The sequence below is a fragment of the Columba livia genome, chromosome 4, assembly GCF_036013475.1.
Source record: "Columba livia isolate bColLiv1 breed racing homer chromosome 4, bColLiv1.pat.W.v2, whole genome shotgun sequence".
Classification (NCBI taxonomy): Eukaryota; Metazoa; Chordata; class Aves; order Columbiformes; family Columbidae; genus Columba; species Columba livia.
The window spans coordinates 77,854,009-77,875,963 of NC_088605.1; the positions used below are offsets into that span (position 1 = coordinate 77,854,009).

At 65.3% G+C, this 21,955-nt stretch overlaps 2 protein-coding genes and 2 long non-coding RNA genes across 14 annotated transcripts in view; 1 reads left to right on the plus strand and 3 right to left on the minus strand.

Moving 5' to 3' along the window:
* Positions 1-84: 84 nt before the first annotated feature.
* LOC135579434 (uncharacterized) lies at positions 85-4,198 on the plus strand. The gene is made up of 2 exons (XR_010472516.1): positions 85-238; positions 3,921-4,198. It is a non-coding gene; the product is annotated as an uncharacterized LOC135579434 (long non-coding RNA).
* LOC135579433 (extracellular matrix organizing protein FRAS1-like) lies at positions 3,876-11,460 on the minus strand. Of its 7 annotated transcripts, none has more exons than XR_010472512.1 (4): positions 10,530-11,460; positions 6,791-7,480; positions 6,264-6,411; positions 3,876-4,095 (listed from the first exon to the last, which is right to left on the minus strand). XR_010472512.1 is itself a non-coding variant. In XM_065062534.1 (4 exons), exons 2-4 carry the CDS (start codon positions 7,375-7,377, stop codon positions 6,630-6,632), a joined length of 351 nt encoding a protein of 116 aa, XP_064918606.1. In that variant the 5' UTR covers positions 7,378-7,480; positions 10,530-11,254; the 3' UTR covers positions 6,270-6,629. The 7 variants fall into 7 exon arrangements, 3 of the variants coding, with proteins under 3 accessions (XP_064918606.1, XP_064918607.1, XP_064918605.1); XM_065062534.1 differs by lacking the exon at positions 3,876-4,095 and having other exon boundaries at positions 6,270-6,710; positions 6,791-6,996; positions 7,314-7,480; positions 10,530-11,254; XM_065062535.1 differs by lacking the exons at positions 3,876-4,095; positions 10,530-11,460 and adding an exon at positions 7,710-7,960 and having other exon boundaries at positions 6,270-6,710; positions 6,791-6,996; positions 7,314-7,480.
* Positions 11,461-14,959: 3,499 nt separating this feature from the next.
* On the minus strand, positions 14,960-17,149 carry LOC135579435 (uncharacterized). The gene is made up of 2 exons (XR_010472517.1): positions 16,667-17,149; positions 14,960-15,179 (listed from the first exon to the last, which is right to left on the minus strand). It is a non-coding gene; the product is annotated as an uncharacterized LOC135579435 (long non-coding RNA).
* Positions 17,150-17,340: 191 nt separating this feature from the next.
* FRAS1 (Fraser extracellular matrix complex subunit 1) overlaps positions 17,341-21,955 on the minus strand; it is a 119,402-nt gene continuing 114,787 nt past the window's right edge. For 3 of the 5 annotated variants that reach the window (XM_065062523.1, XM_065062524.1, XM_065062526.1), the window contains 9 exons: positions 21,350-21,500; positions 21,120-21,227; positions 20,847-21,006; positions 20,322-20,453; positions 20,117-20,233; positions 19,721-19,887; positions 19,199-19,404; positions 18,503-18,649; positions 17,341-17,947 (listed from right to left, as the gene is read on the minus strand). In XM_065062523.1, coding sequence (XP_064918595.1) covers positions 17,423-17,947; positions 18,503-18,649; positions 19,199-19,404; positions 19,721-19,887; positions 20,117-20,233; positions 20,322-20,453; positions 20,847-21,006; positions 21,120-21,227; positions 21,350-21,500 — 1,713 coding nt within the window. In that variant the 3' untranslated portion in view covers positions 17,341-17,422. The remainder of the gene's footprint in view (positions 17,948-18,502; positions 18,650-19,198; positions 19,405-19,720; positions 19,888-20,116; positions 20,234-20,321; positions 20,454-20,846; positions 21,007-21,119; positions 21,228-21,349; positions 21,501-21,955) is intronic. The other 2 variants (XM_065062525.1, XM_065062527.1) reach the window with 2 other exon arrangements.

Below are 21,955 nucleotides of genomic sequence, written 5' to 3' on the forward strand. Positions count from 1 at the left end.
GCCTCCTCCCCCGGTTGGGGCGGGGCCCAGGACGCCTGCGCGGGGCGGGGCCGAGGAGTTGAGTCCCCTGGCGGCCGCCGTCCCCGTGTCATTGTGTTCGCGGCTCCGAGGCGAGCGGGTTAGTGCTGCGGTCGTGGTTGCGGCCCCGGGGGCAGCGGCGGCACCGCGGGCGGGGGGAGCGGCCCGGCCGTTCGGCGGGAGCTCGGAGCGGCGGAGGGGCCGAGTCCGCCCGCCGCAGGTGAGAGGCCCGACCGGCCCGGGGAGCGGCAGCAGCGGGGGCTCTCGGGGCGGAGGCGGGTGGGCAAGGGCAGCCGGTGCCCGGGCGGCTCCGCGGAGCAGCAGCCGCAGCCGCGGGGCTCGGGGCGCCGGGGGGGAATAAAGCCCGGAGGGCCGGAGCCCGGCGCCCCCCGTCCCCGCCCGAGCCGCCCGCGGCCACACGGGGCCGGGCCCGCTCCGCGGGTCCCCCCAGCCAGTTCTCAAGCACCGCCCGACACCGCCGGGGCTCCCGGCCCGGCCCCGACACCACACGCGGGGTTGGGGCTGTTGGGGTGCTTCGGGGGCTCCGCAGCTGGGCTGTGAGATGGAGAAGGAGCTGCGGGGGCTGCCGAGGGACAGGAGCTCCGTGGGGGTGCAGGGGCAGAGGCGAGGGGTGGGGCAGCCCAAAGCCGGGCTCCCCGGGCCGGGCTGGGGGCTCAGAGCCCCAGTCCCACGTCTCCAGGGCCTGAGAGCGGCTGGGGCTGCTGGGGGCTCAGCCCGGCTGGGAAGCAGAGCCCGAGGCGGGTGGGTTGGGGCTCAGCGCCCGGGGGGAGGCTGAGCTGTGCCCCGGCACCTCCAGCGAAGGGAGAGCCCGTCCTGCCCGTGGGGAGGAACAGAGCCCGAGTCCTGCAGTTGGGGCTGGACAGCGGGTGCGTTTGGCCAGAGGGAGGGCTCAGGGACAGAGACTAAGCTGTGAATTGGGGGGCTCACAGAAAAGAGACTAAGTCGTGAATTTGGGTCCCAAACAGAGACTAAAATTATGAGTTGTGGGGCTCACAAACCAGAGACTAAGTCGTGAATTGGGGGGGTCACAAACAGAGAGGAAATCGTGAACTGGGGTCACAAACAGAGACTAAGTTGTGAATTGGGGGGGGTCACAAACAGACTAAGTCCTAATTTGAGTCACAGAGACTAAGTCATGAATCTGGGGCTCAGAGATTACGTTGTGCGTTGGGGGGCTCACCACAAAGAGACTAAGTCAGGAACTGGAGAGCTCTCAAACGGAGACTAAGTTCTGAACTGGGTTCACAGAGACTAAGTCGTGAATTGTGGGGCCCACAGCAAAGAGACTAAATGGTGAATCTGGGTCCCAAACAGAGACTAAGTTGTGAATTGCTGGGCTCACAAACCAGAGAGGAACTCGTGAACTGGGGTCACAAACAGAGACTAAGTCATGAATCTGGGTCACAGAGACTAAGTTGTGAATCTGGGTCACAGAGACTAAGTTGTGAATTGGGGGGGCTCACAAAAAAGAGACTAAGTCGGGAATCACAGAGCTCACAAACAGAGACTAAGTCGTGAATTGGGGGGGTCACAAACAGAGACTAAGTCGGGAATTTAGGGGGCTCACAAACAGACTAAGTGATGAATCTGGGGTGCAGAGATTAAGTTGTACATTGTGGGGCTCACCAAAAAGAGACTAAGTCGGGAATCACAGAGCTCACAAACAGAGACTAAGTCAGGAGTTGAGGGGGCTCACAAACAGAGACTAAGTCAGGAATTGAGGGGGCTCACAAACAGACTAAGTCATGAATCTGGGTCACAGAGACTAAGTCGTGAATTGGGGGGCTCACAAACAGAGACTAAGTGGTGGCTGTGGGTCACAGAGGCTGGTTCACGTGCCTGTGGCTGACAAGCAGGCTCATGTGGCCTGTGAAGGGCTGGACACAAAGTGCTGTGTGTGGAAGGGCTGGAGCCCGTGTTGCTGGGGCAGTTCTGGGGCTGGAGGAGGAGGCTCAGTCCCCTGTTCCTGTGGTTCCAACGAGGCTCATGTGGCCACTGATGGGGCAGACACCAAGCCCTGTGTTTTGGGGGCTTGAAACGCGGCTCATTTGGCCGGTTTTGTTGCGGGCTCAGCCCGGAGCCCCCCGGTGTGTCCGGGGCGGGTGCAGCCCCCTCGGGGCAGGGCCCGAAGGGCTGTGAGAGTCCAGACGTCCCTTCACTTCCCCTTCCCGGTCGGTGTTCGGGGGCCCCGAGCTGCGCGGCGGGTCCGGGCAGACGGTGCCGGGGCAGCCCCGGGGCCGCCGGGGGCTCCAGCCTTCCCGGGGTGTCCCCGCCAGCCCGGCCCGGCAGCAGCCGCGGGGGAACGCGGGACTTGAGCTCCGGAGCTCCGGCAGCTCCCGGCTCGGTTCCAGCGCTGCTGCTGCTGCTCCTGCCCGCCGGGACGGGGCCGGGGAGGCCGGACTCGGGGCTCCGGGAGCTCGGGGGAGCGGAACCCTCCGGCCCCGGCCGCCCGGGAAGCGGCGGACACCGGGGCCGGGACTCCCGGGCCGACAGCGGTCCCGGCAGGGCCGCAGCCCCGGTTCCCGCGAGCCCCGTCCCCGGTTCCAGCTCAGCCCAAGCTCACCGCCCCCGGGCCGGGGCTGCAGCGCCGCGTCCCGCTCGCTGGTTCCCCCGGAGCGCCCGGTCCGTTACCAGCGTCCGCCTGGAGCGGAGCCGCCGCGGCTCTGCCGGAAGAAGAGGCGGCGCCTGCGCGGGGCGGGCCGGAAATGCAGCGCACCTGGGCGGGGCGGGGCCAGCGCAGGTGTGAGGGGCGGGGCCTGGTGGCGCATGCGCGGGGCGGGCCCAGCGCAGGTGTGAGGGGCGGGGCCTGGGGTATTTAAGGCGCGCGGCGGCGTCGGTTCCGGTTTCTCGGTGCGTGCGGGGGCGGCAGCGGCCGGTCCGGGCTCTCCCGGCGGGGCCCAGGTGAGGTGCGGGGAGCTCGGCCCGGGCGCGGCCGCGCCGGGGGTCGGGGCTGGGAGCGCGGGGCCGGGCAGCGGGGAAGGGGCCGCGGCCCCGGGGGCTCTCGGGGCGGAGGGTGAGGCGGGTGGGCAAGGGCAGCCGGTGCCCGGGCGGCTCCGCGGAGCAGCAGCCGCAGCCGCGGGGCTCGGGGCGCCGGGGGGGAATAAAGCCCGGAGGGCCGGAGCCCGGCGCCCCCCGTCCCCGCCCGAGCCGCCCGCGGCCACACGGGGCCGGGCCCGCTCCGCGGGTCCCCCCAGCCAGTTCTCAAGCACCGCCCGACACCGCCGGGGCTCCCGACACCACACGCGGGGTTGGGTTCGCTGGGGCTGTGGGGTCCGCGGGTGCTTGTGCAACTGGAGCCCCGAGGCCCGGTGCTGGGGTTCAGCAGCCCCGAGGCACCCGGGCATTTCCCAGCCCTGAGAACGGAGCCTGAGCTGCGTTCTCGGGGCTGGGAAAGGGGCTCCTGGGGCCGAGGCCTGGGCTTTGGGCTCAGGAACAGAGACCCAGTCGCTGTTCCTGGGCTCAAACCCAGGGGCCGGGTTGGCCCCTTGGGCAGGGGCTGGTGGGGCGCTGGGCAGGGGGAGGGGGGTGGGCACAAGTGGGAGGCTGGGGGGGGGGGGGGGGCCAGGGAGGGGGGTGGGCACAAGTGGGAGGTTGGGGAGGAGTGGGGGGGGGGGGGGGCCAGGGAGGGGGGTGGGCACAAGTGGGAGGTTGGGGAGGAGTAGGGGGGGGGCCAGGCAGGGGGACCCCCTCCGGAGGGGGGGGGTCCGGACGCCCTGGCCCCCAAACGCTCGGACGCCGGCATGCACCAGGCCGTTTCAGGTGTTCGACTTAGTTTCTGGCGCGAAAAGTGGTTTTCCCCCCTTTTTTATTCAAGGACTGTTCAACCACTGGACTGGTTATTAGATAATTGGTTCATATTTATTCATGTGTCATATTCCTAGGCAGCTTGTGACAGTGATTGATTTACGATCTGGCCCAAGGCCAAGCTCAATGGAACAAGCACAAGCTGAAATGAGCTGAACTGGAGCTGGAGCTGCAGAACAACTGGAACCAGAAGCAGCTGCAGAGGAGCTGGAACCGCAAACAGGCTTGAAGCTGCACAGGCTGGAGCTGGAGCTGAAAGAAACCAGAGAGAGAAACTGGAACCAGAACTCACCTTCATGTGAAACACAAAAGGCACAAACACAAAGGGAATAATAAACGGTGCACAGCAAATAAAGTGGGGTACACACCCAATAACAGAGGCACAGGCACAAGCCCAATAAAAAGGGGTCACTCCCAATAGAACAGGTGCACACACCAACTAATATGGGGGCAACAAAACCAACAGGTGCAGAAACCAGAAAGCAACAGCTGAACCAACTCCAACACAACAGGTGCAGAAACCCAGACACAATGGGTGCACAATCCAGCAACAAAAGAGGCACAAACCAAAAACCAAAGGTGCAGACCCCCAAAGCACAGCCCCCCTAAGGACAGAACGGGTGCAGAACCCCACAAACGGGGACACACCGCGGCCCCCCAGGCCGAGCCGGAGCAGAAACCCCCGCGGCCAAACCCCCCGGCCCCACCAGCCCAGCGGGGCCAGCGGCTCTGGCCGGACCCCCCAGCGCCAACACCCCAACCCCCCCCAGCCCGGCCCGGCCCCGGCTCAGAACCGCGGGGCCCCCCCTGCACCCCCAGCAGCCTCCAGCCCCGGGGGAGCCCTGCCGGGGGACGGGACCGCCCTCCCCGGCCTGCAGCAGGACGAGGGGCGAAGCCCCGAGCACAGACCCGCTCCCCGAGCCCCCGGGACACTCACCGGGCACGTCCTCGCCGCCTCGGGGCTGTACGGGCTCCTCGCCCGGCGCCGGGACCAAAGGGGCTCCGGTCCGAGCCCGGCTCCGCGCAGGGCCCAGAGCCGCCCCGCGGCCCCCGCCGAGTGGAAGCCAGCTCCCCCGGCAGCAGCTGCCCCGGGCCCGGCAGAGCCCGCACCGGCACCCGCTCCCGCCGGCCCCCCTCCCGCCTCTGCGCGTGCGCCCGCCGGAGCGGCGCCCCCCGCCGGCCCGGGGGAGCTTTTGAAGCCTCGGGGGCCGCCCCGTCACGTGACCGCTGGTCCGGGCGCGGCTTGGCCCCGCCCCTCTCGGCCCCGCCCCTCTCTCCCGCACAGTGGCGCCGCCTGGCGGACACAGCGCGGCACTGCAGAGCGCAGTGGGCGGCACCGCAGCCCCCGGTACCGGTGACACCTTCCCGTGTCCCATTCACCTGGCGGCGAGAACCCGGGTCCCCGCATCGGGGAGGGGGGGGCAAGGTGTCTGGGAACAGTCGCTGGTGTGGGATGGGCCGGGGGAGCTCAGGGCACGGCTCGGCCTGACCCCCCCGCCCCGGGCTGGGGACGAGAGGGACCCGTAAGGACCACGGCGACATGCGGCCACTTTCCACCACCCCTTTATTGAGGCCATTGTAGGTTTTAACCCTTGCCCGCCGCTGCCTCTGTCCGGGACCTGCCCGCAGGCACCTGGAGCTCCTGCGGAGAGAGGGGACGAGTTCAGGCTCAGCAGCCGCCCCCCAACCGGGGGTGTCCCCTCCCCCCAGGCTCAGCCGCCCCCCGGCCCCACGCACCTTCACGCCCCGTCCGTGTCCAGCACGTCCTCGCTGCGGGCTCGGCTGCGCTGCCGTGAAACAACCGAGGCACCAACACCAACCAGACACACAGGGGAACGCACCGAACAAACGCGGCACCAGCACCGACCCAATGAGAACCGGCCACCGCGTCCCCGCGGCGGGCTCAGCTGCGCTCGGGGCGCGGCCGAGCGGGTTGGCCACGCCCCCTCTTCTCTCGGTTCCGCCCCTCTCACTCGGTCCCGCCCCCCCCCAGCCCGGGATGGCGCCGCCTGGCGGACACCGCGCGGCCCTGCAGAGCGCAGCGCCATCTCGTGTCCGTTCGGCGGCACCGCAGCCGGGGCAGGGACAGCGGGGCCGGGACTGTCACACGGGGGACTCACACGGGAGCGACCCCCGGGCAGCCCCGGTTCGTGCTCCCGCTTCACTCTCCCCCTCCTGGGACAACCACTGGCGCTGCCGCCCCCGCCCCAAAACGAACCTCCCAGCCCCGAGCCCCCAGCCCCAGCGCTGCACTTGGGCTTTCTGGACGCTTCTGCCGCATTTTCTGCAGCAAGCGCCGCTTCCCGGGTGTTAAACGGGGGTTTCCCGGGGCTGCTGAGAGCTCCCAAAGCCCTGGGGTCGCTGCCGGAGCCGCTCCGCCCTCCCCCAGAGCATAAAAACAACAGCACAACTTTTCTTACCTTTTTATAAAGTCGTCTATTTTTTTCACAATTCATGAAAGGCGTTTCTCACCAACACAAAGCAGGTGCTGCGTTAAACTTCCGTCCGGTCCTGCAGAGCGTTCTGCGCTTTGACTCCCCCGTTCAGCCGCTGCCCCTTCACTGGCTCCTGCAAACACCAACAGAGCAGCTCGGGGTGGTTTGGGAGCCCCCGCAATGGGGGTCATCACCAAGTGGGGTGTTCAGCCTTCTCATCTGTCTTTGGCAACTGCAGTAATCAACTCAGGAACGTTCATAAAGTGGTGCTAAGGAGCTCCTTTCCCGACTGCTTTCAAAGAACAAACCACCTTCATCACCACAATAAATTCCTCACCTCTCTTTCCCGTGCTAGAGTTTGTTTGGTACCTGGCTCCGCTGTTCATTTACGGTACAACAGACACAGTCCACTGGGGGACAAATACGGCCCGTCTGGGGAAATCGGGATATAAAATCCTGCCAGAGCCTCGCAACGCTCGACACGGTGGTTCTGTGGGCAGCGGAACGCTTACCAAGAGCAGGAATCGGTGCTTCAGGTGCTTGTTGGGCTGGATGCAGCCGTACCGGGGCCCCTCGTTATAGACGGTGCCGGTCGGGTCGAAGAAAGGCACGTGCCCGTCCTTGCCCGTGCACAGATAGACCTTTTCCAGCTGCAGCTCGTAGGCGGCGTTCAGGTTCTGTCCGGGGTTCCAGAGCACGCGGCCGTAAAGGATTTGCCCTGAGGAGGGCGGGAGAAACACGGTCGGGTTAAATTCTCCAGAAAACAACAGAACGGAATGAACAAGAGGAGCCTCGGGAGAGCCAAATGCAGCGAGCCACGCGCGGTTCTGGTTCTGCAGGGCTGGGTTTGCGTGTGCAGGCGGCAGAACGCCGTGCAGAGCACGTTCATTGTCCCTGGTCACGCTATCCCAGGGCTGGAAAAGAGGCAAAGCCCAGGCTGGGTTCAGCCCTCTCTCTCGCAGGCGAGGATGCTGGGGAGACAGAGACGTCGGGTACGAGGGGAACAGGTAACAAGGAACAATACGGAACTCCCACCCTTTGAAAAAGCCCCTTTGTAATCCATTTCTGCCAGGGACATTCCGGGTTTGGTGGCATCCATCAGAAACACCTTCTCGTTGTTGCAGAGCTGGAACTCCGTGTTCAGGGAGCAGACGACAGGAACCGGGCGGTTTGTCTGCTGGAAGGCGATGGGGATCAAGAACCTGACACGGGCACAGAAAGAGGCAAAGGGAGAGGTTGGGGCTGCCCGCGCCCCGAGTGCCCGCGCTGCTTTCCCTCCGCTCCCTCTGCTTCAGCGCCGCTGGTCCAGCCGCCCGTGGGCCGTGGCGCTCAGCCCCCGCCCCTTCCCGCTGCCGTCACCGCCGTCACACGGGACCACAAACCCCCCGAGCGGGCTGGGACCGTCCTGCCGGGACGGTGGCGAGTCCTTACCGCTCGGGAGCGTGGGCCGTGCAGGGCAGGGGCTTGTCGCCGGGCTCTGCCCAGGCCTGCGTGGGCTGCACGGTGCAGGGGATCAAGAGTCACAGCATCCCAGAGTGTCAGGGACTGGAAGGGCCCTGGAAAGCTCACCCAGTGCAATCCCCCCATGGAGCAGGAACACCCAGATGAGGTTACACAGGAAGGTGTCCAGGCGGGTTGGAATGTCTGCACAGAAGGAGACTCCACAACCCCCTGGGCAGCCTGGGCCAGGCTCTGCCACCCTCACCAGGAACAAGTTTCTTCTCAAATTTAACTGGAACCTCCTGTGTTCCAGTTTGCACCCATTGTCCCTTGTCCTGTCACTGGTTGTCACCAGAAGAGCCTGGCTCCATCCTCCTGACACTCCCCCTTTCCATATTGATCCCCATGAATGAGTCCCCCCTCAGTGTCCTCTTGTCCAGCTCCAGAGCCCCAGCTCCCTCAGCCTTTCCTCACACGGGAGATGCTCCACTCCCTCCAGCATCTTGGTGGCTGCGCTGGACTCTCTCCAGCAGTTCCCTGTCCTGCTGGAACTGAGGGGCCACAGCTGGGCACAATATTCCAGGTGTGGTCTCCCCAGGGCAGAGCAGAGGGGCAGGAGAACCTCTCTGACCTACTGACCACCCCCTTCTAACCCACCCCAGGTACCATTGGCCTTCCTGGCCACAAGGGCCCAGTGCTGGCTCATGGTCACCCTGCTGTCCCCAGGACCCCCAGGTCCCTTTCCCCTACGCTGCTCTCTAATAGGTCATTCCCCAACTTAACACTTGAACCTGGGGTTGTTCCTGCCCACATTCAAGACTCTACACTCGCACTTGTTATATTTCATTACATTTTTCCCTGCCCAGCTCTCCAGCCTGTCCAGGTCTCTGATGGCAGCACAGCTTCCAGTGTCACCACTGCTCCCGGCTCGGTGTCATCAGCAAACTTGCTGACAGTCACTCTGTTCCCTCGTCCAAATCATTGATGAATATATTGAACAGTCCCGGCCCCAGCACTGCCCCTGAGGCACTGCACTGGATACAGGCTTCAGCTGGACTCTGCCCCATTGACCACGACTCTCTGGCTTCTTCCCTTCAGCCAGTTCCCAGTCCACCTCACCGCCCGCTCATCCAGACCGCACTCCCTCAAGGAGGGACAAGTCGTTCCATCAGTTTCCCAGGGATGGAGGTGAGGCTGACCGGTCTGGAGTCACCCGGGTCCTCCTTCTTGCCCTTTCTGAAGACTGGAGTGACATTTGCTTTCCTCCAGCCCTCAGGCACCTCTCCCGCTTCCCAAGACTCGGCAAAGATGATGGAGAGCGGTCCAGCAATGGCCTCAGGCAGCTCCCTCAGCACCCGCGGGTGCATCCCGTCCGGACCCCTGGATTTATGGATGTCCAGACTGCCAGCTGCTCCCTAAGCCGGTCCTCATCAACCAGGCAGACTGCTCCACTGTCCTGCCCTCCTCTGGGGCCTCAGCGGTGCGGGATCCTCAGGACAGCCGCCGGCAGGGCAGGCAGAGACAGAGAAGCATTCAGTAACTCTGCCTTCTCTGGATCTTCTGTCACCAGGGCACCCACCCCGTTCCTCAGTGGGCCTACATTGCCTCTGCTGTCAGTTTTATCTGCTACCCATTGGAAAAAGCTCTTCCTGTTGTCCTTGACCCCTCTCGCCAGGTGTAATTCTAAGGAGGCCTCAGCTTTCCTAGTTGCCTCCCTACGCCCTCTGACAACAGCCTGACGTTCTCCCCAAGTGGCCAGCCCCTCCTTCCATGATCTAGAAACTCTTCTCTTCCACTTGAGCTTACCCAGCAGTTCCTGTTTAGCCACGCAGGGCTCCTGGCTCCCTTCCTTGGCTTCCTACGTGTCGGGACGCTCGCATCTTGCGCCCGGTAGAAACAGTCCCTGAACACTAACCAACTATCTTGGGCCCCTTTACCTTCAAGCAGACTTGCCCCTGGGATTTCCCCCAGCGATTGCCTGAAAAGGCCAAAGTTTGCCTTGCTGAAATCCAGGGTTGCAATTCTGCTTCTGTCCTGCTCCGGCCACACGAGATCCTGAACTCCACCATCTCATGGGCGCTGCAGCCAAGGCAGCCCTCAACCTTTACCGCTTCATCCAGCCCCTCCCTGTTAGTGAGGATGCGGTCCGGCAGTGCGCCTCTTCTAGAAGAGATGCTGTGCTCGCCGGAGTAGTCCTTCCTGGGGCAGACGGGAGACGCCGCGGTCACCAATGACACCCCGAGCCGGCACCCGTGTGACACGTTTGCCCGACACCACCGTCTGCTACCTGGGGTGAGCGGGCCAGACCGAATTCACAGCAGGACCCGACCCTCCCAGAAACATCCGTCCGCTCCAGCAGATGCGGGACGGGCAAACGTGACCCCCGGGTTTAATTTGAGCCTCTGTGCGAGCAGCGGGACTGAAGGAAGAAACAGTCACGGGATGAACTTATACCAAAAAGGAATTATTTTAGAAAGTGAACCACACTTTCCTACATCTTAACACACCGACCTCCGCCAAGCACAGCGCTACTGATTAAATTGTGGACGCAAAATCCCGCTTTTAACTCGCTGACGGCAAAACAACCTTGAACACGTCATCACCGCCGGTGTCCACCTGCCCCGGCTTAACTAGAAAAGCGCATGTACAATGCAACCGACGGGTTTTTGTCTCCAGTCTGTAACGCGGGCCGGTTCCCGAGCAGCCACACAACTGCTGTGCCCGCGGCTGCTCCAAGGGCCAGAGGGATGTTCTGGGTTCGGTTAATTACACGCACACAATCGCTTCAGAAGCTGAACCCGCCGGCCTCACCTGTTGTAGGAGCTGGTCGCTCTCCAGAGCTGGGAGGGCGAGTCGAAGGTCTGAGCGCTCCACAGCAGCTGCAGGTCGAACTGGATCCCTCCCAGCTGCTCCGGGGTCAGGAAAGCCGACCTGGCGTGGGGCAGGCTGTGGTGCTCCAGCACAAACAGCCCTGGGGCAGGACACGGGGGGACGGGTCAGGCAGCGCGGGGGGACTCCTCCCGGGAACAGGGACCCGTCCCGGCGCCGGTGATCTGGGAATGAGCGGGTCGGATGGGGAACCCGGGCTGCGGCAGAGCCGGGAGCTGACGGACCCTCGGCTGGGCGGGGAACGTGAGGAGGGACAGCGGGGACGGCGGGGGCTCTGCCCGCTGCGGCTTCGTGTTGTCCTGAGCGCTGGAGCGGGGCGACAGCGGGACCCCCCGGAGAGGAGCGGGGCACAGCGGGACCCCGCCGGGAACAGCGGGGCAGGGACGCCCCGAAGCCAGCGGGGAGGGACGGCCGGCCAGCCCTGCCCGCGGGGACTCTCTCCCTTCTCGGGGAGACACACAAGCCCGCGGGGGCCGGCGCGCCGGGCTCGCGGGGTCGGTCGGTGCCCCCCCCGCCGCCGGGGTTTGTCGGTGCTGGGCGGGCGGGCGCCGGGACCCCGCGGACAAGGTGCCGGACCCCTCTGGCCACGCCCCTGCGCCCCCAGCTCCGCCCCAGCGGAGCCTCCTCCCCCGGTTGGGGCGGGGCCCAGGACGCCTGCGCGGGGCGGGGCCGAGGAGTTGAGTCCCCTGGCGGCCGCCGTCCCCGTGTCATTGTGTTCGCGGCTCCGAGGCGAGCGGGTTAGTGCTGCGGTCGTGGTTGCGGCCCCGGGGGCAGCGGCGGCACCGCGGGCGGGGGGAGCGGCCCGGCCGTTCGGCGGGAGCTCGGAGCGGCGGAGGGGCCGAGTCCGCCCGCCCCAGGTGAGAGGCCCGACCGGCCCGGGGAGCGGCAGCAGCGGGGGCTCTCGGGGCGGAGGCGGGTGGGCAAGGGCAGCCGGTGCCCGGGCGGCTCCGCGGAGCAGCAGCCGCAGCCGCGGGGCTCGGGGCGCCGGGGGGGAATAAAGCCCGGAGGGCCGGAGCCCGGCGCCCCCCGTCCCCGCCCGAGCCGCCCGCGGCCACACGGGGCCGGGCCCGCTCCGCGGGTCCCCCCAGCCAGTTCTCAAGCACCGCCCGACACCGCCGGGGCTCCCGGCCCGGCCCCGACACCACACGCGGGGTTGGGGCTGTTGGGGTGCTTCGGGGGCTCCGCAGCTGGGCTGTGAGATGGAGAAGGAGCTGCGGGGGCTGCCGAGGGACAGGAGCTCCGTGGGGGTGCAGGGGCAGAGGCGAGGGGTGGGGCAGCCCAAAGCCGGGCTCCCCGGGCCGGGCTGGGGGCTCAGAGCCCCAGTCCCACGTCTCCAGGGCCTGAGAGCGGCTGGGGCTGCTGGGGGCTCAGCCCGGCTGGGAAGCAGAGCCCGAGGCGGGTGGGTTGGGGCTCAGCGCCCGGGGGGAGGCTGAGCTGTGCCCCGGCACCTCCAGCGAAGGGAGAGCCCGTCCTGCCCGTGGGGAGGAACAGAGCCCGAGTCCGGCAGGTGGGGCTGGACAGCGGGTGCGTTTGGCCAGAGGGAGGGCTCAGGGACAGAGACTAAGCTGTGAATTGGGGGGCTCACAGAAAAGAGACTAAGTCGTGAATTTGGGTCCCAAACAGAGACTAAAATTATGAGTTGTGGGGCTCACAAACCAGAGACTAAGTCGTGAATTGGGGGGTTCACAAACAGAGAGGAAATCGTGAACTGGGGTCACAAACAGAGACTAAGTTGTGAATTGGGGGGGGTCACAAACAGACTAAGTCCTAATTTGAGTCACAGAGACTAAGTCATGAATCTGGGGCTCAGAGATTACGTTGTGCGTTGGGGGGCTCACCACAAAGAGACTAAGTCAGGAACTGGAGAGCTCTCAAACGGAGACTAAGTTCTGAACTGGGTTCACAGAGACTAAGTCGTGAATTGTGGGGCCCACAGCAAAGAGACTAAATGGTGAATCTGGGTCCCAAACAGAGACTAAGTTGTGAATTGCTGGGCTCACAAACCAGAGAGGAACTCGTGAACTGGGGTCACAAACAGAGACTAAGTCATGAATCTGGGTCACAGAGACTAAGTTGTGAATTGGGGGGGCTCACAAAAAAGAGACTAAGTCGGGAATCACAGAGCTCACAAACAGAGACTAAGTCGGGAATTGAGGGGGCTCACAAACAGACTAAGTGATGAATCTGGGGTGCAGAGATTAAGTTGTACATTGTGGGGCTCACCAAAAAGAGACTAAGTCGGGAATCACAGAGCTCACAAACAGAGACTAAGTCGGGAGTTGAGGGGGCTCACAAACAGACTAAGTCATGAATCTGGGTCACAGAGACTAAGTCGTGAATTGGGGGGGTCACAAACAGAGACTAAGTGGTGGCTGTGGGTCACAGAGGCTGGTTCACGTGCCTGTGGCTGACAAGCAGGCTCATGTGGCCTGTGAAGGGCTGGACACAAAGTGCTGTGTGTGGAAGGGCTGGAGCCCGTGTTGCTGGGGCAGTTCTGGGGCTGGAGGAGGAGACTCAGTCCCCTGTTCCTGTGGTTCCAACGAGGCTCATGTGGCCACTGATGGGGCAGACACCAAGCCCTGTGTTTTGGGGGCTTGAAACGCGGCTCATTTGGCCGGTTTTGTTGGGGGCTCAGCCCGGAGCCCCCCGGTGTGTCCGGGGCGGGTGCAGCCCCCTCGGGGCAGGGCCCGAAGGGCTGTGAGAGCCGAGACGTCCCGTCCCTTCCCTTCCCTGGTCGGTGTTCGGGGACTCGGGGGCCCCGAGCTGCGCGGCGGGTCCGGGCAGACGGTGCCGGGGCAGCCCCGGGGCCGCCGGGGGCTCCAGCCTTCCCGGGGTGTCCCCGCCAGCCCGGCCCGGCAGCAGCCGCGGGGGAACGCGGGACTTGAGCTCCGGAGCTCCGGCAGCTCCCGGCTCGGTTCCAGCGCTGCTGCTGCTGCTCCTGCCCGCCGGGACGGGGCCGGGGAGGCCGGACTCGGGGCTCCGGGAGCTCGGGGGAGCGGAACCCTCCGGCCCCGGCCGCCCGGGAAGCGGCGGACACCGGGGCCGGGACTCCCGGGCCGGCAGCGGTCCCGGCAGGGCCGCAGCCCCGGTTCCCGCGAGCCCCGTCCCCGGTTCCAGCTCAGCCCAAGCTCACCGCCCCCGGGCCGGGGCTGCAGCGCCGCGTCCCGCTCGCTGGTTCCGCCGGAGCGCCCGGTCCGTTACCAGCGTCCGCCTGGAGCGGAGCCGCCGCGGCTCTGCCGGAAGAAGAGGCGGCGCCTGCGCGGGGCGGGCCGGAAATGCAGCGCACCTGGGCGGGGCGGGGCCAGCGCAGGTGTGAGGGGCGGGGCCTGGTGGCGCATGCGCGGGGCGGGCCCAGCGCAGGTGTGAGGGGCGGGGCCTGGGGTATTTAAGGCGCGCGGCGGCGTCGGTTCCGGTTTCTCGGTGCGTGCGGGGGCGGCAGCGGCCGGTCCGGGCTCTCCCGGCGGGGCCCAGGTGAGGTGCGGGGAGCTCGGCCTGGGCGCGGCCGCGCCGGGGGTCGGGGCTGGGAGCGCGGGGCCGGGCAGCGGGGAAGGGGCCGCGGCCCCGGGGGCTCTCGGGGCGGAGGCGGGTGGGCAAGGGCAGCCGGTGCCCGGGCGGCTCCGCGGAGCAGCAGCCGCAGCCGCGGGGCTCGGGGCGCCGGGGGGGAATAAAGCCCGGAGGGCCGGAGCCCGGCGCCCCCCGTCCCCGCCCGAGCCGCCCGCGGCCACACGGGGCCGGGCCCGCTCCGCGGGTCCCCCCAGCCAGTTCTCAAGCACCGCCCGACACCGCCGGGGCTCCCGACACCACACGCGGGGTTGGGTTCGCTGGGGCTGTGGGGTCCGCGGGTGCTTGTGCAACTGGAGCCCCGAGGCCCGGTGCTGGGGTTCAGCAGCCCCGAGGCACCCGGGCATTTCCCAGCCCTGAGAACGGAGCCTGAGCTGCGTTCTCGGGGCTGGGAAAGGGGCTCCTGGGGCCGAGGCCTGGGCTTTGGGCTCAGGAACAGAGACCCAGTCGCTGTTCCTGGGCTCAAACCCAGGGGCCGGGTTGGCCCCTTGGGCAGGGGCTGGTGGGGCGCTGGGCAGGGGGAGGGGGGTGGGCACAAGTGGGAGGCTGGGGAGGAGTTGGGGGGGGGGGCCAGGGAGGGGGGTGGGCACAAGTGGGAGGTTGGGGAGGAGTAGGGGGGGGGGGGCCAGGCAGGGGGACCCCCTCCGGAGGGGGGGGGTCCGGACGCCCTGGCCCCCAAACGCTCGGACGCCGGCATGCACCAGGCCGTTTCAGGTGTTCGACTTAGTTTCTGGCGCGAAAAGTGGTTTTCCCCCCTTTTTTATTCAAGGACTGTTCAACCACTGGACTGGTTATTAGATATTTGGTTCATATTTATTCATGTGTCATATTCCTAGGCAGCTTGTGACAGTGATTGATTTACGATCTGGCCCAAGGCCAAGCTCAGTGGAACAAGCACAAGCTGAAATGAGCTGAACTGGAGCTGGAGCTGCAGAACAACTGGAACCAGAAGCAGCTGCAGTGGAGCTGGAACCGCAAACAGGCTTGAAGCTGCACAGGCTGGAGCTGGAGCTGAAAGAAACCAGAGAGAGAAACTGGAACCAGAACTCACCTTCATGTGAAACACAAAAGGCACAAACACAAAGGGAATAATAAACGGTGCACACCAAATAAAGTGGGGTACACACCCAATAACAGAGACACAGGCACAAGCCCAATAAAAAGGGGTCACTCCCAATAGAACAGGTGCGCACACCAACTAATATGGGGGCAACAAAACCAACAGGTGCAGAAACCAGAAAGCAACAGCTGAACCAACTCCAACACAACAGGTGCAGAAACCCAGACACAATGGGTGCACAATCCAGCAACAAAAGAGGCACAAACCAAAAACCAAAGGTGCAGACCCCCAAAGCACAGCCCCCCTAAGGACAGAACGGGTGCAGAACCCCACAAACGGGGACACACCGCGGCCCCCCAGGCCGAGCCGGAGCAGAAACCCCCGCGGCCAAACCCCCCGGCCCCACCAGCCCAGCGGGGCCAGCGGCTCTGGCCGGACCCCCCAGCGCCAACACCCCAACCCCCCCCAGCCCGGCCCGGCCCCGGCTCAGAACCGCGGGGCCCCCCCTGCACCCCCAGCAGCCTCCAGCCCCGGGGGAGCCCTGCCGGGGGACGGGACCGCCCTCCCCGGCCCGCAGCAGGACGAGGGGCGAAGCCCCGAGCACAGACCCGCTCCCCGAGCCCCCGGGACACTCACCGGGCACGTCCTCGCCGCCTCGGGGCCGTCGGGACCAAAGGGGCTCCGGTCCGAGCCCGGCTCCGCGCAGGGCCCAGAGCCGCCCCGCGGCCCCGCCGAGTGGAAGCCAGCTCCCCCGGCAGCAGCTGCCCCGGGCCCGGCAGAGCCCGCACCGGCACCCGCTCCCGCCGGCCCCCCTCCCGCCTCTGCGCGTGCGCCCGCCGGAGCGGCGCCCCCCGCCGGCCCGGGGGAGCTTTTGAAGCCTCGGGGGCCGCCCCGTCACGTGACCGCGGGCTCAGCTGCGCTGGCGGGGCGCGTCCGGGCGCGGCTTGGCCCCGCCCCTCTCGGCCCCGCCCCTCTCTCCCGCACAGTGGCGCCGCCTGGCGGACACAGCGCGGCACTGCAGAGCGCAGTGGGCGGCACCGCAGCCCCCGGTACCGGTGACACCTTCCCGTGTCCCATTCACCTGGCGGCGAGAACCCGGGTCCCCGCATCGGGGAGGGGGGGGCAAGGTGTCTGGGAACAGTCGCTGGTGTGGGATGGCCCGGGTGACCTCAGGGCACGGCTCGGCCTGACCCCCCCGCCCCGGGCTGGGGACGAGAGGGACCCGTAAGGACCACGGCGACATGCGGCCACTTTCCACCACCCCTTTATTGAGGCCATTGTAGGTTTTAACCCTTGCCCGCCGCTGCCTCTGTCCGGGACCTGCCCGCAGGCACCTGGAGCTCCTGCGGAGAGAGGGGACGAGTTCAGGCTCAGCAGCCGCCCCCCAACCGGGGGTGTCCCCTCCCCCCAGGCTCAGCCGCCCCCCGGCCCCACGCACCTTCACGCCCCGTCCGTGTCCAGCACGTCCTCGCTGCGGGCTCGGCTGCGCTGCCGTGAAACAACCGAGGCACCAACACCAACCAGACACACAGGGGAACGCACCGAACAAACGCGGCACCAGCACCGACCCAATCAGAACCGGCCACCGCGTCCCCGCGGCGGGCTCAGCTGCGCTCGGGGCGCGGCCGAGCGGGTTGGCCACGCCCCCTCCGATCTCGGCACCGCCCCCTCCCTCGGTCCCGCCCCCCCCCCAGCCCGGGATGGCGCCGCCTGGCGGACACCGCGCGGCCCTGCAGAGCGCAGCGCCATCTCGTGTCCGTTCGGCGGCACCGCAGCCGGGGCAGGGACAGCGGGGCCGGGACTGTCACACGGGGGACTCACACGGGAGCGACCCCCGGGCAGCCCCGGTTCGTGCTCCCGCTTCACTCTCCCCGTCCTGGGACAACTCCTGGCGCTGCCGCCCCCGCCCCAAAACGAACCTCCCAGCCCCGAGCCCCCAGCCCCAGCGCTGCACTTGGGCTTTCTGGACGCTTCTGCCGCATTTTCTGCAGCAAATGCCGCTTCCCGGGTGTTAAACGGGGGTTTCCCGGGGCTGCTGAGAGCTCCCAAAGCCCTGGGGTCGCTGCCGGAGCCGCTCCGCCCTCCCCCAGAGCATAAAAACAACAGCACAACTTTTCTTACCTTTTTATAAAGTCTTTTAATTTTTTCACAATTTATAAAAGGCGTTTCTCACCAACACAAAGCAGGTGCTGCGTTAAACTTCCGTCCCGTCCTGCAGATCATGCTGTGCTTTGACTCCCCCGTTCAGCCGCTGCCCCTTCCCGCCCCTGCCCACGCAGCCGCCCCCGCGCTCCCCCCGCACGGTCCCGTTCCCGTGTCTCACGGTGCAGAACTGGCCACCCTCCCACTTGGGGCTCGGGGGCCGCTGCTCTCGCTTCCTCTGCAGCCCCCGGCGCTTCCCGCCCATGACGCAAACCCCGGCCAGCAGCAGCAGCAGCAGCAGCAGCGCCGCGGCCAACGCGCCGCCCAGGGACGCGCTGGCGGGGGACGCGGAGGCCGCGGCGGCGGCTTCTTCTCTCTGCAGTGTCAGCGGCTTCATGTTGGTGCCGTTCCTGATCTGGTCGCCGTCGTTGTCGTAGATCAAGGGGTCGTCCAATGCTGCGTCCCGGCGGCCGCGTGTCCAGCGGCGGGTGAGCGATCGCTGGACGCGGGGCCCCGCGATGCTCTCCGGGCCGATCACGTAGATGACCTGAAGGTACCACTGGTGTCCGGCTTCCACCTGCACAAACACAAGCAGGCAGGAAATTCTAACAGGAGAAAGCGAGTTTGCTGGAGTGAGGTGGAGCTGGTGACTCCTTCATCCCCTTTACTGGCTCCTGCAAACACCAACAGAGCAGCTCGGGGTGGTTTGGGAGCCCCCGCAATGGGGGTCATCACCAAGTGGGGTGTTCAGCCTTCTCATCTGTCTTTGGCAACTGCAGTAATCAACTCAGGAACGTTCATAAAGTGGTGCTAAGGAGCTCCTTTCCCGACTGCTTTCAAAGAACAAACCACCTTCATCACCACAATAAATTCCTCACCTCTCTTTCCCGTGCTAGAGTTTGTTTGGTACCTGGCTCCGCTGTTCATTTACGGTACAACAGACACAGGCCACTGGGGGACAAATACGGCCCGTCTGGGGAAATCGGGATATAAAATCCTGACAGAGCCTCCCCAGCGCGGATTCGGTGTCTCTGCGCGGCGTCGGGCCCGGCGCCCGCCATTCACCCAGTGAACCCGGGACGTCCCGGGCAGAGACGGGAGTTTTGGGGCCCCCGACCCCCTGGGCACGGACCTTGTAGAGAGCGTCCACCCTGAGCGTGAAGCCGTCGACTCCGGGCGCGCTGCTGACGGAGCGGAACTCGGCCAGGTCGGAAGCGAAGTGGGCGTCGAAAGGCACGTCGTGGAAATACTGATCGGTCACCTCGGGCTGCGTTCGGTCCTGGCACCAGAGAGCGTCGGGACGAGGGGCTTGTGACCCGCACGATCTCACGCTGGTTCAGCGCTGAGTGTGTCAGGCCCGGAGAACTGACCCTAGAGACGGGTGTGACCAGCCCGCTCGGGTGCGCTGACGCCAAACTGACCGATACCGGGAACGGCACCTCGTTCTGGGAGGGGGAACGGGGCTGCGGCGGGGACGCGGGCTCACGGTGATTTATACAAGGAGGGAGAACTCCTGCGTCACCGGTAAATAAATCTCCCTTTACGGGCTGCCAGCCCTGTCCGTTCCCAGCCACGGCACCGGCAGATCAAGGGCGATTGCACGGGCTCGGTACATCCCCGGCTCCCCTTCTCCCTTGCGCTGGCTGTTCTCAGCTGTCACCGTGCTCCGCGCCCCGTGTCCTGCCTGGCGACGCTCTCCCGGGCCGGCAGGAACGCCGTTCAGTTCCCAGGGCTGCTGGGGCAGCGGGAGCCCGAGAGACCCGGCCTGTGTGGCCACGGGCGCACGCAACGCTCGACACGGTGCTTCTGTGGGCAGCGGAACGCTTACCAAGAGCAGGAATCGGTGCTTCAGGTGCTTGTTGGGCTGGATGCAGCCGTACCGGGGCCCCTCGTTATAGACGGTGCCGGTCGGGTCGAAGAAAGGCACGTGCCCGTCCTTGCCCGTGCACAGATAGACCTTTTCCAGCTGCAGCTTGTAGGCGGCGTTCAGGTTCTGTTCCGGGTTCCAGAGCACGCGGCCGTAAAGGATTTGCCCTGAGGAGGGCGGGAGAAACACGGTCGGGTTAAATTCTCCAGAAAACAACAGAACGGAATGAACAAGAGGAGCCTCGGGAGAGCCAAATGCAGCGAGCCACGCGCGGTTCTGGTTCTGCAGGGCTGGGTTTGCGTGTGCAGGCGGCAGAACGCCGTGCAGAGCACGTTCCTGTCCCTGGTCACGCTATCCCAGGGCTGGAAAAGAGGCAAAGCCCAGGCTGGGTTCAGCCCTCTCTCTCGCAGGCGAGGATGCTGGGGAGACAGAGACGTCGGGTACGAGGGGAACAGGTAACAAGGAACAATACGGAACTCCCACCCTTTGAAAAAGCCCCTTTGTAATCCATTTCTGCCAGGGACATTCCGGGTTTGGTGGGATCCATCAGAAACACCTTCTCGTTGTTGCAGAGCTGGAACTCCGTGTTCAGGGAGTAGACGACAGGAACCGGGCGGTTTGTCTGCTGGAAGGCGATGGGGATCAAGAACCTGACACGGGCACAGAAAGAGGCAAAGGGAGAGGTTGGGGCTGCCCGCGCCCCGAGTGCCCGCGCTGCTTTCCCTCCGCTCCCTCTGCTTCAGCGCCGCTGGTCCAGCCGCCCGTGGGCCGTGGCGCTCAGCCCCCGCCCCTTCCCGCTGCCGTCACCGCCGTCACACGGGACCACAAACCCCCCGAGCGGGCTGGGACCGTCCTGCCGGGACGGTGGCGAGTCCTTACCGCTCGGGAGCGTGGGCCGTGCAGGGCAGGGGCTTGTCGCCGGGCTCTGCCCAGGCCTGCGTGGGCTGCACGGTGCAGGGGATCAAGAAGATGCTGTACTCGCCGGAGTAGTCCTTCCTGGGGCAGACGGGAGACGCCGCGGTCACCAACGACACCCCGAGCCGGCACCCGTGTGACGCGTTTGCCCGACACCACCGTCTGCTACCTGGGGTGAGCGGGCCAGACCGAATTCACAGCAGGACCCGACCCTCCCAGAAACATCCGTCCGCTCCAGCAGATGCGGGACGGGCAAACGTGACCCCCGGGTTTAATTTGAGCCTCTGTGCGAGCAGCGGGACTGAAGGAAGAAACAGTCACGGGATGAACTTATACCAAAAAGGAATTCTTTTAGAAAGTGAACCACACTTTCCTACAGCTTAACACACCGACCTCCGCCAAGCACAGCGCTACTGATTAAATTGTGGACGCAAAATCCCGCTTTTAACTCGCTGACGGCAAAACAACCTTGAACACGTCATCACCGCCGGTGTCCACCTGCCCCGGCTTAACTAGAAAAGCGCATGTACAATGCAACCGACGGGTTTTTGTCTCCCAGTCTGTAACGCGGGCCGGTTCCCGAGCAGCCACACAACTGCTGTGCCCGCGGCTGCTCCAAGGGCCAGAGGGATGTTCTGGGTTCGGTTAATTACACGCACACAATCGCTTCAGAAGCTGAACCCGCCGGCCTCACCTGTTGTAGGAGCTGGTCGCTCTCCAGAGCTGGGAGGGCGAGTCGAAGGTCTGAGCGCTCCACAGCAGCTGCAGGTCGAACTGGATCCCTCCCAGCTGCTCCGGGGTCAGGAAAGCCGACCTGGCGTGGGGCAGGCTGTGGTGCTCCAGCACAAACAGCCCTGGGGCAGGACACGGGGGGACGGGTCAGGCAGCGCCTCCCGGGAACAGGGACTCGCGTTTTCGGGACAGACGTGGGGCTGGACGGCTCTCTCCGTCGGGCTCACGCCCTCACCTCTGAACTTGGCCTGAGTCTTGAACTCGATCACCAGCCGGCCGTCCTCGCGGATGTAGATCCTGACGATCTGCAGGCGGGCCGACAGGACGCTGTCCGTCTGGATCCCTGCGGGCGGCAAGAACAACGTCACCCCACAGGCTCTGTCACCTCACGGAGCTCCAGGGGCACCACAAAGTCCCAGTTCAATCGGGATCATTCCCGTACTCCCTGCAGAGCCTGGGGCCCACCTGTCCTCCAGAGAACGGTGTCGTAGAAGAAGGAGAACTCCATCTCGGTGTGATGCTCCAGAGAAGCCCAACCTCTCGGCGCCGTCACGTAAATGTAGGACACGTAGAGCGGGACGTGGACGGTTAAGAAGGACTGAGCAGAGTCCCGGACCTGTCGAGAAAACCCAAAAGGTGGTTCCGCAAAGGAGAGACTCCGGCCCAGGCTCATTCCACAGTAAAGAAAAACTGAGGCCAAAAGTGGCCAGTCTGAAAGCGTTTCACACCCTCACATTTAGGGGCAGCTGCTTTAGACAAATCTGCATTTTACATAAGGGTAAGTACTGACGTGCTCTGGTGTCGTGGTACAACAGGAGCTGGGGTCACTTCACCTCAAAAAAAACCAACTCAGTTTCTAATTACGTGAATTAGAAATGACCAATTCTGCTTGCTCAGGACCGCACGTGTCTAATCCACCCATGAGAGGGCACTGAGGCACGTCTGGGAGAGAAAGCCAGAATTAAGAATTGGCCAGAATTAAGAAATTACTTAAAAATTCCTGTGGCCTTCCTGCCCTGAGCAGTGTGAACTGACATGTCTCTGCTCTGCGCTCTTTTATACTGGCCAAGA

Bases quoted from the DNA above. Each gene is read 5' to 3' on its own strand.
- LOC135579433 (XM_065062533.1), bottom strand. From the start codon at position 11,318: ATGACACGGGGACGGCGGCCGCCAGGGGACTCAACTCCTCGGCCCCGC. The intron at 7,481-10,529 runs GTGAGGCCGGCG...TGCCCGTGTCAG, and splicing joins GCGACCAGCTCCTACAACAG to GTTCTTGATCCCCATCGCCT. The intron at 6,711-6,790 runs GTAAGCGTTCCG...CGATTTCCCCAG, and splicing joins AGCACCGATTCCTGCTCTTG to ACGGGCCGTATTTGTCCCCC.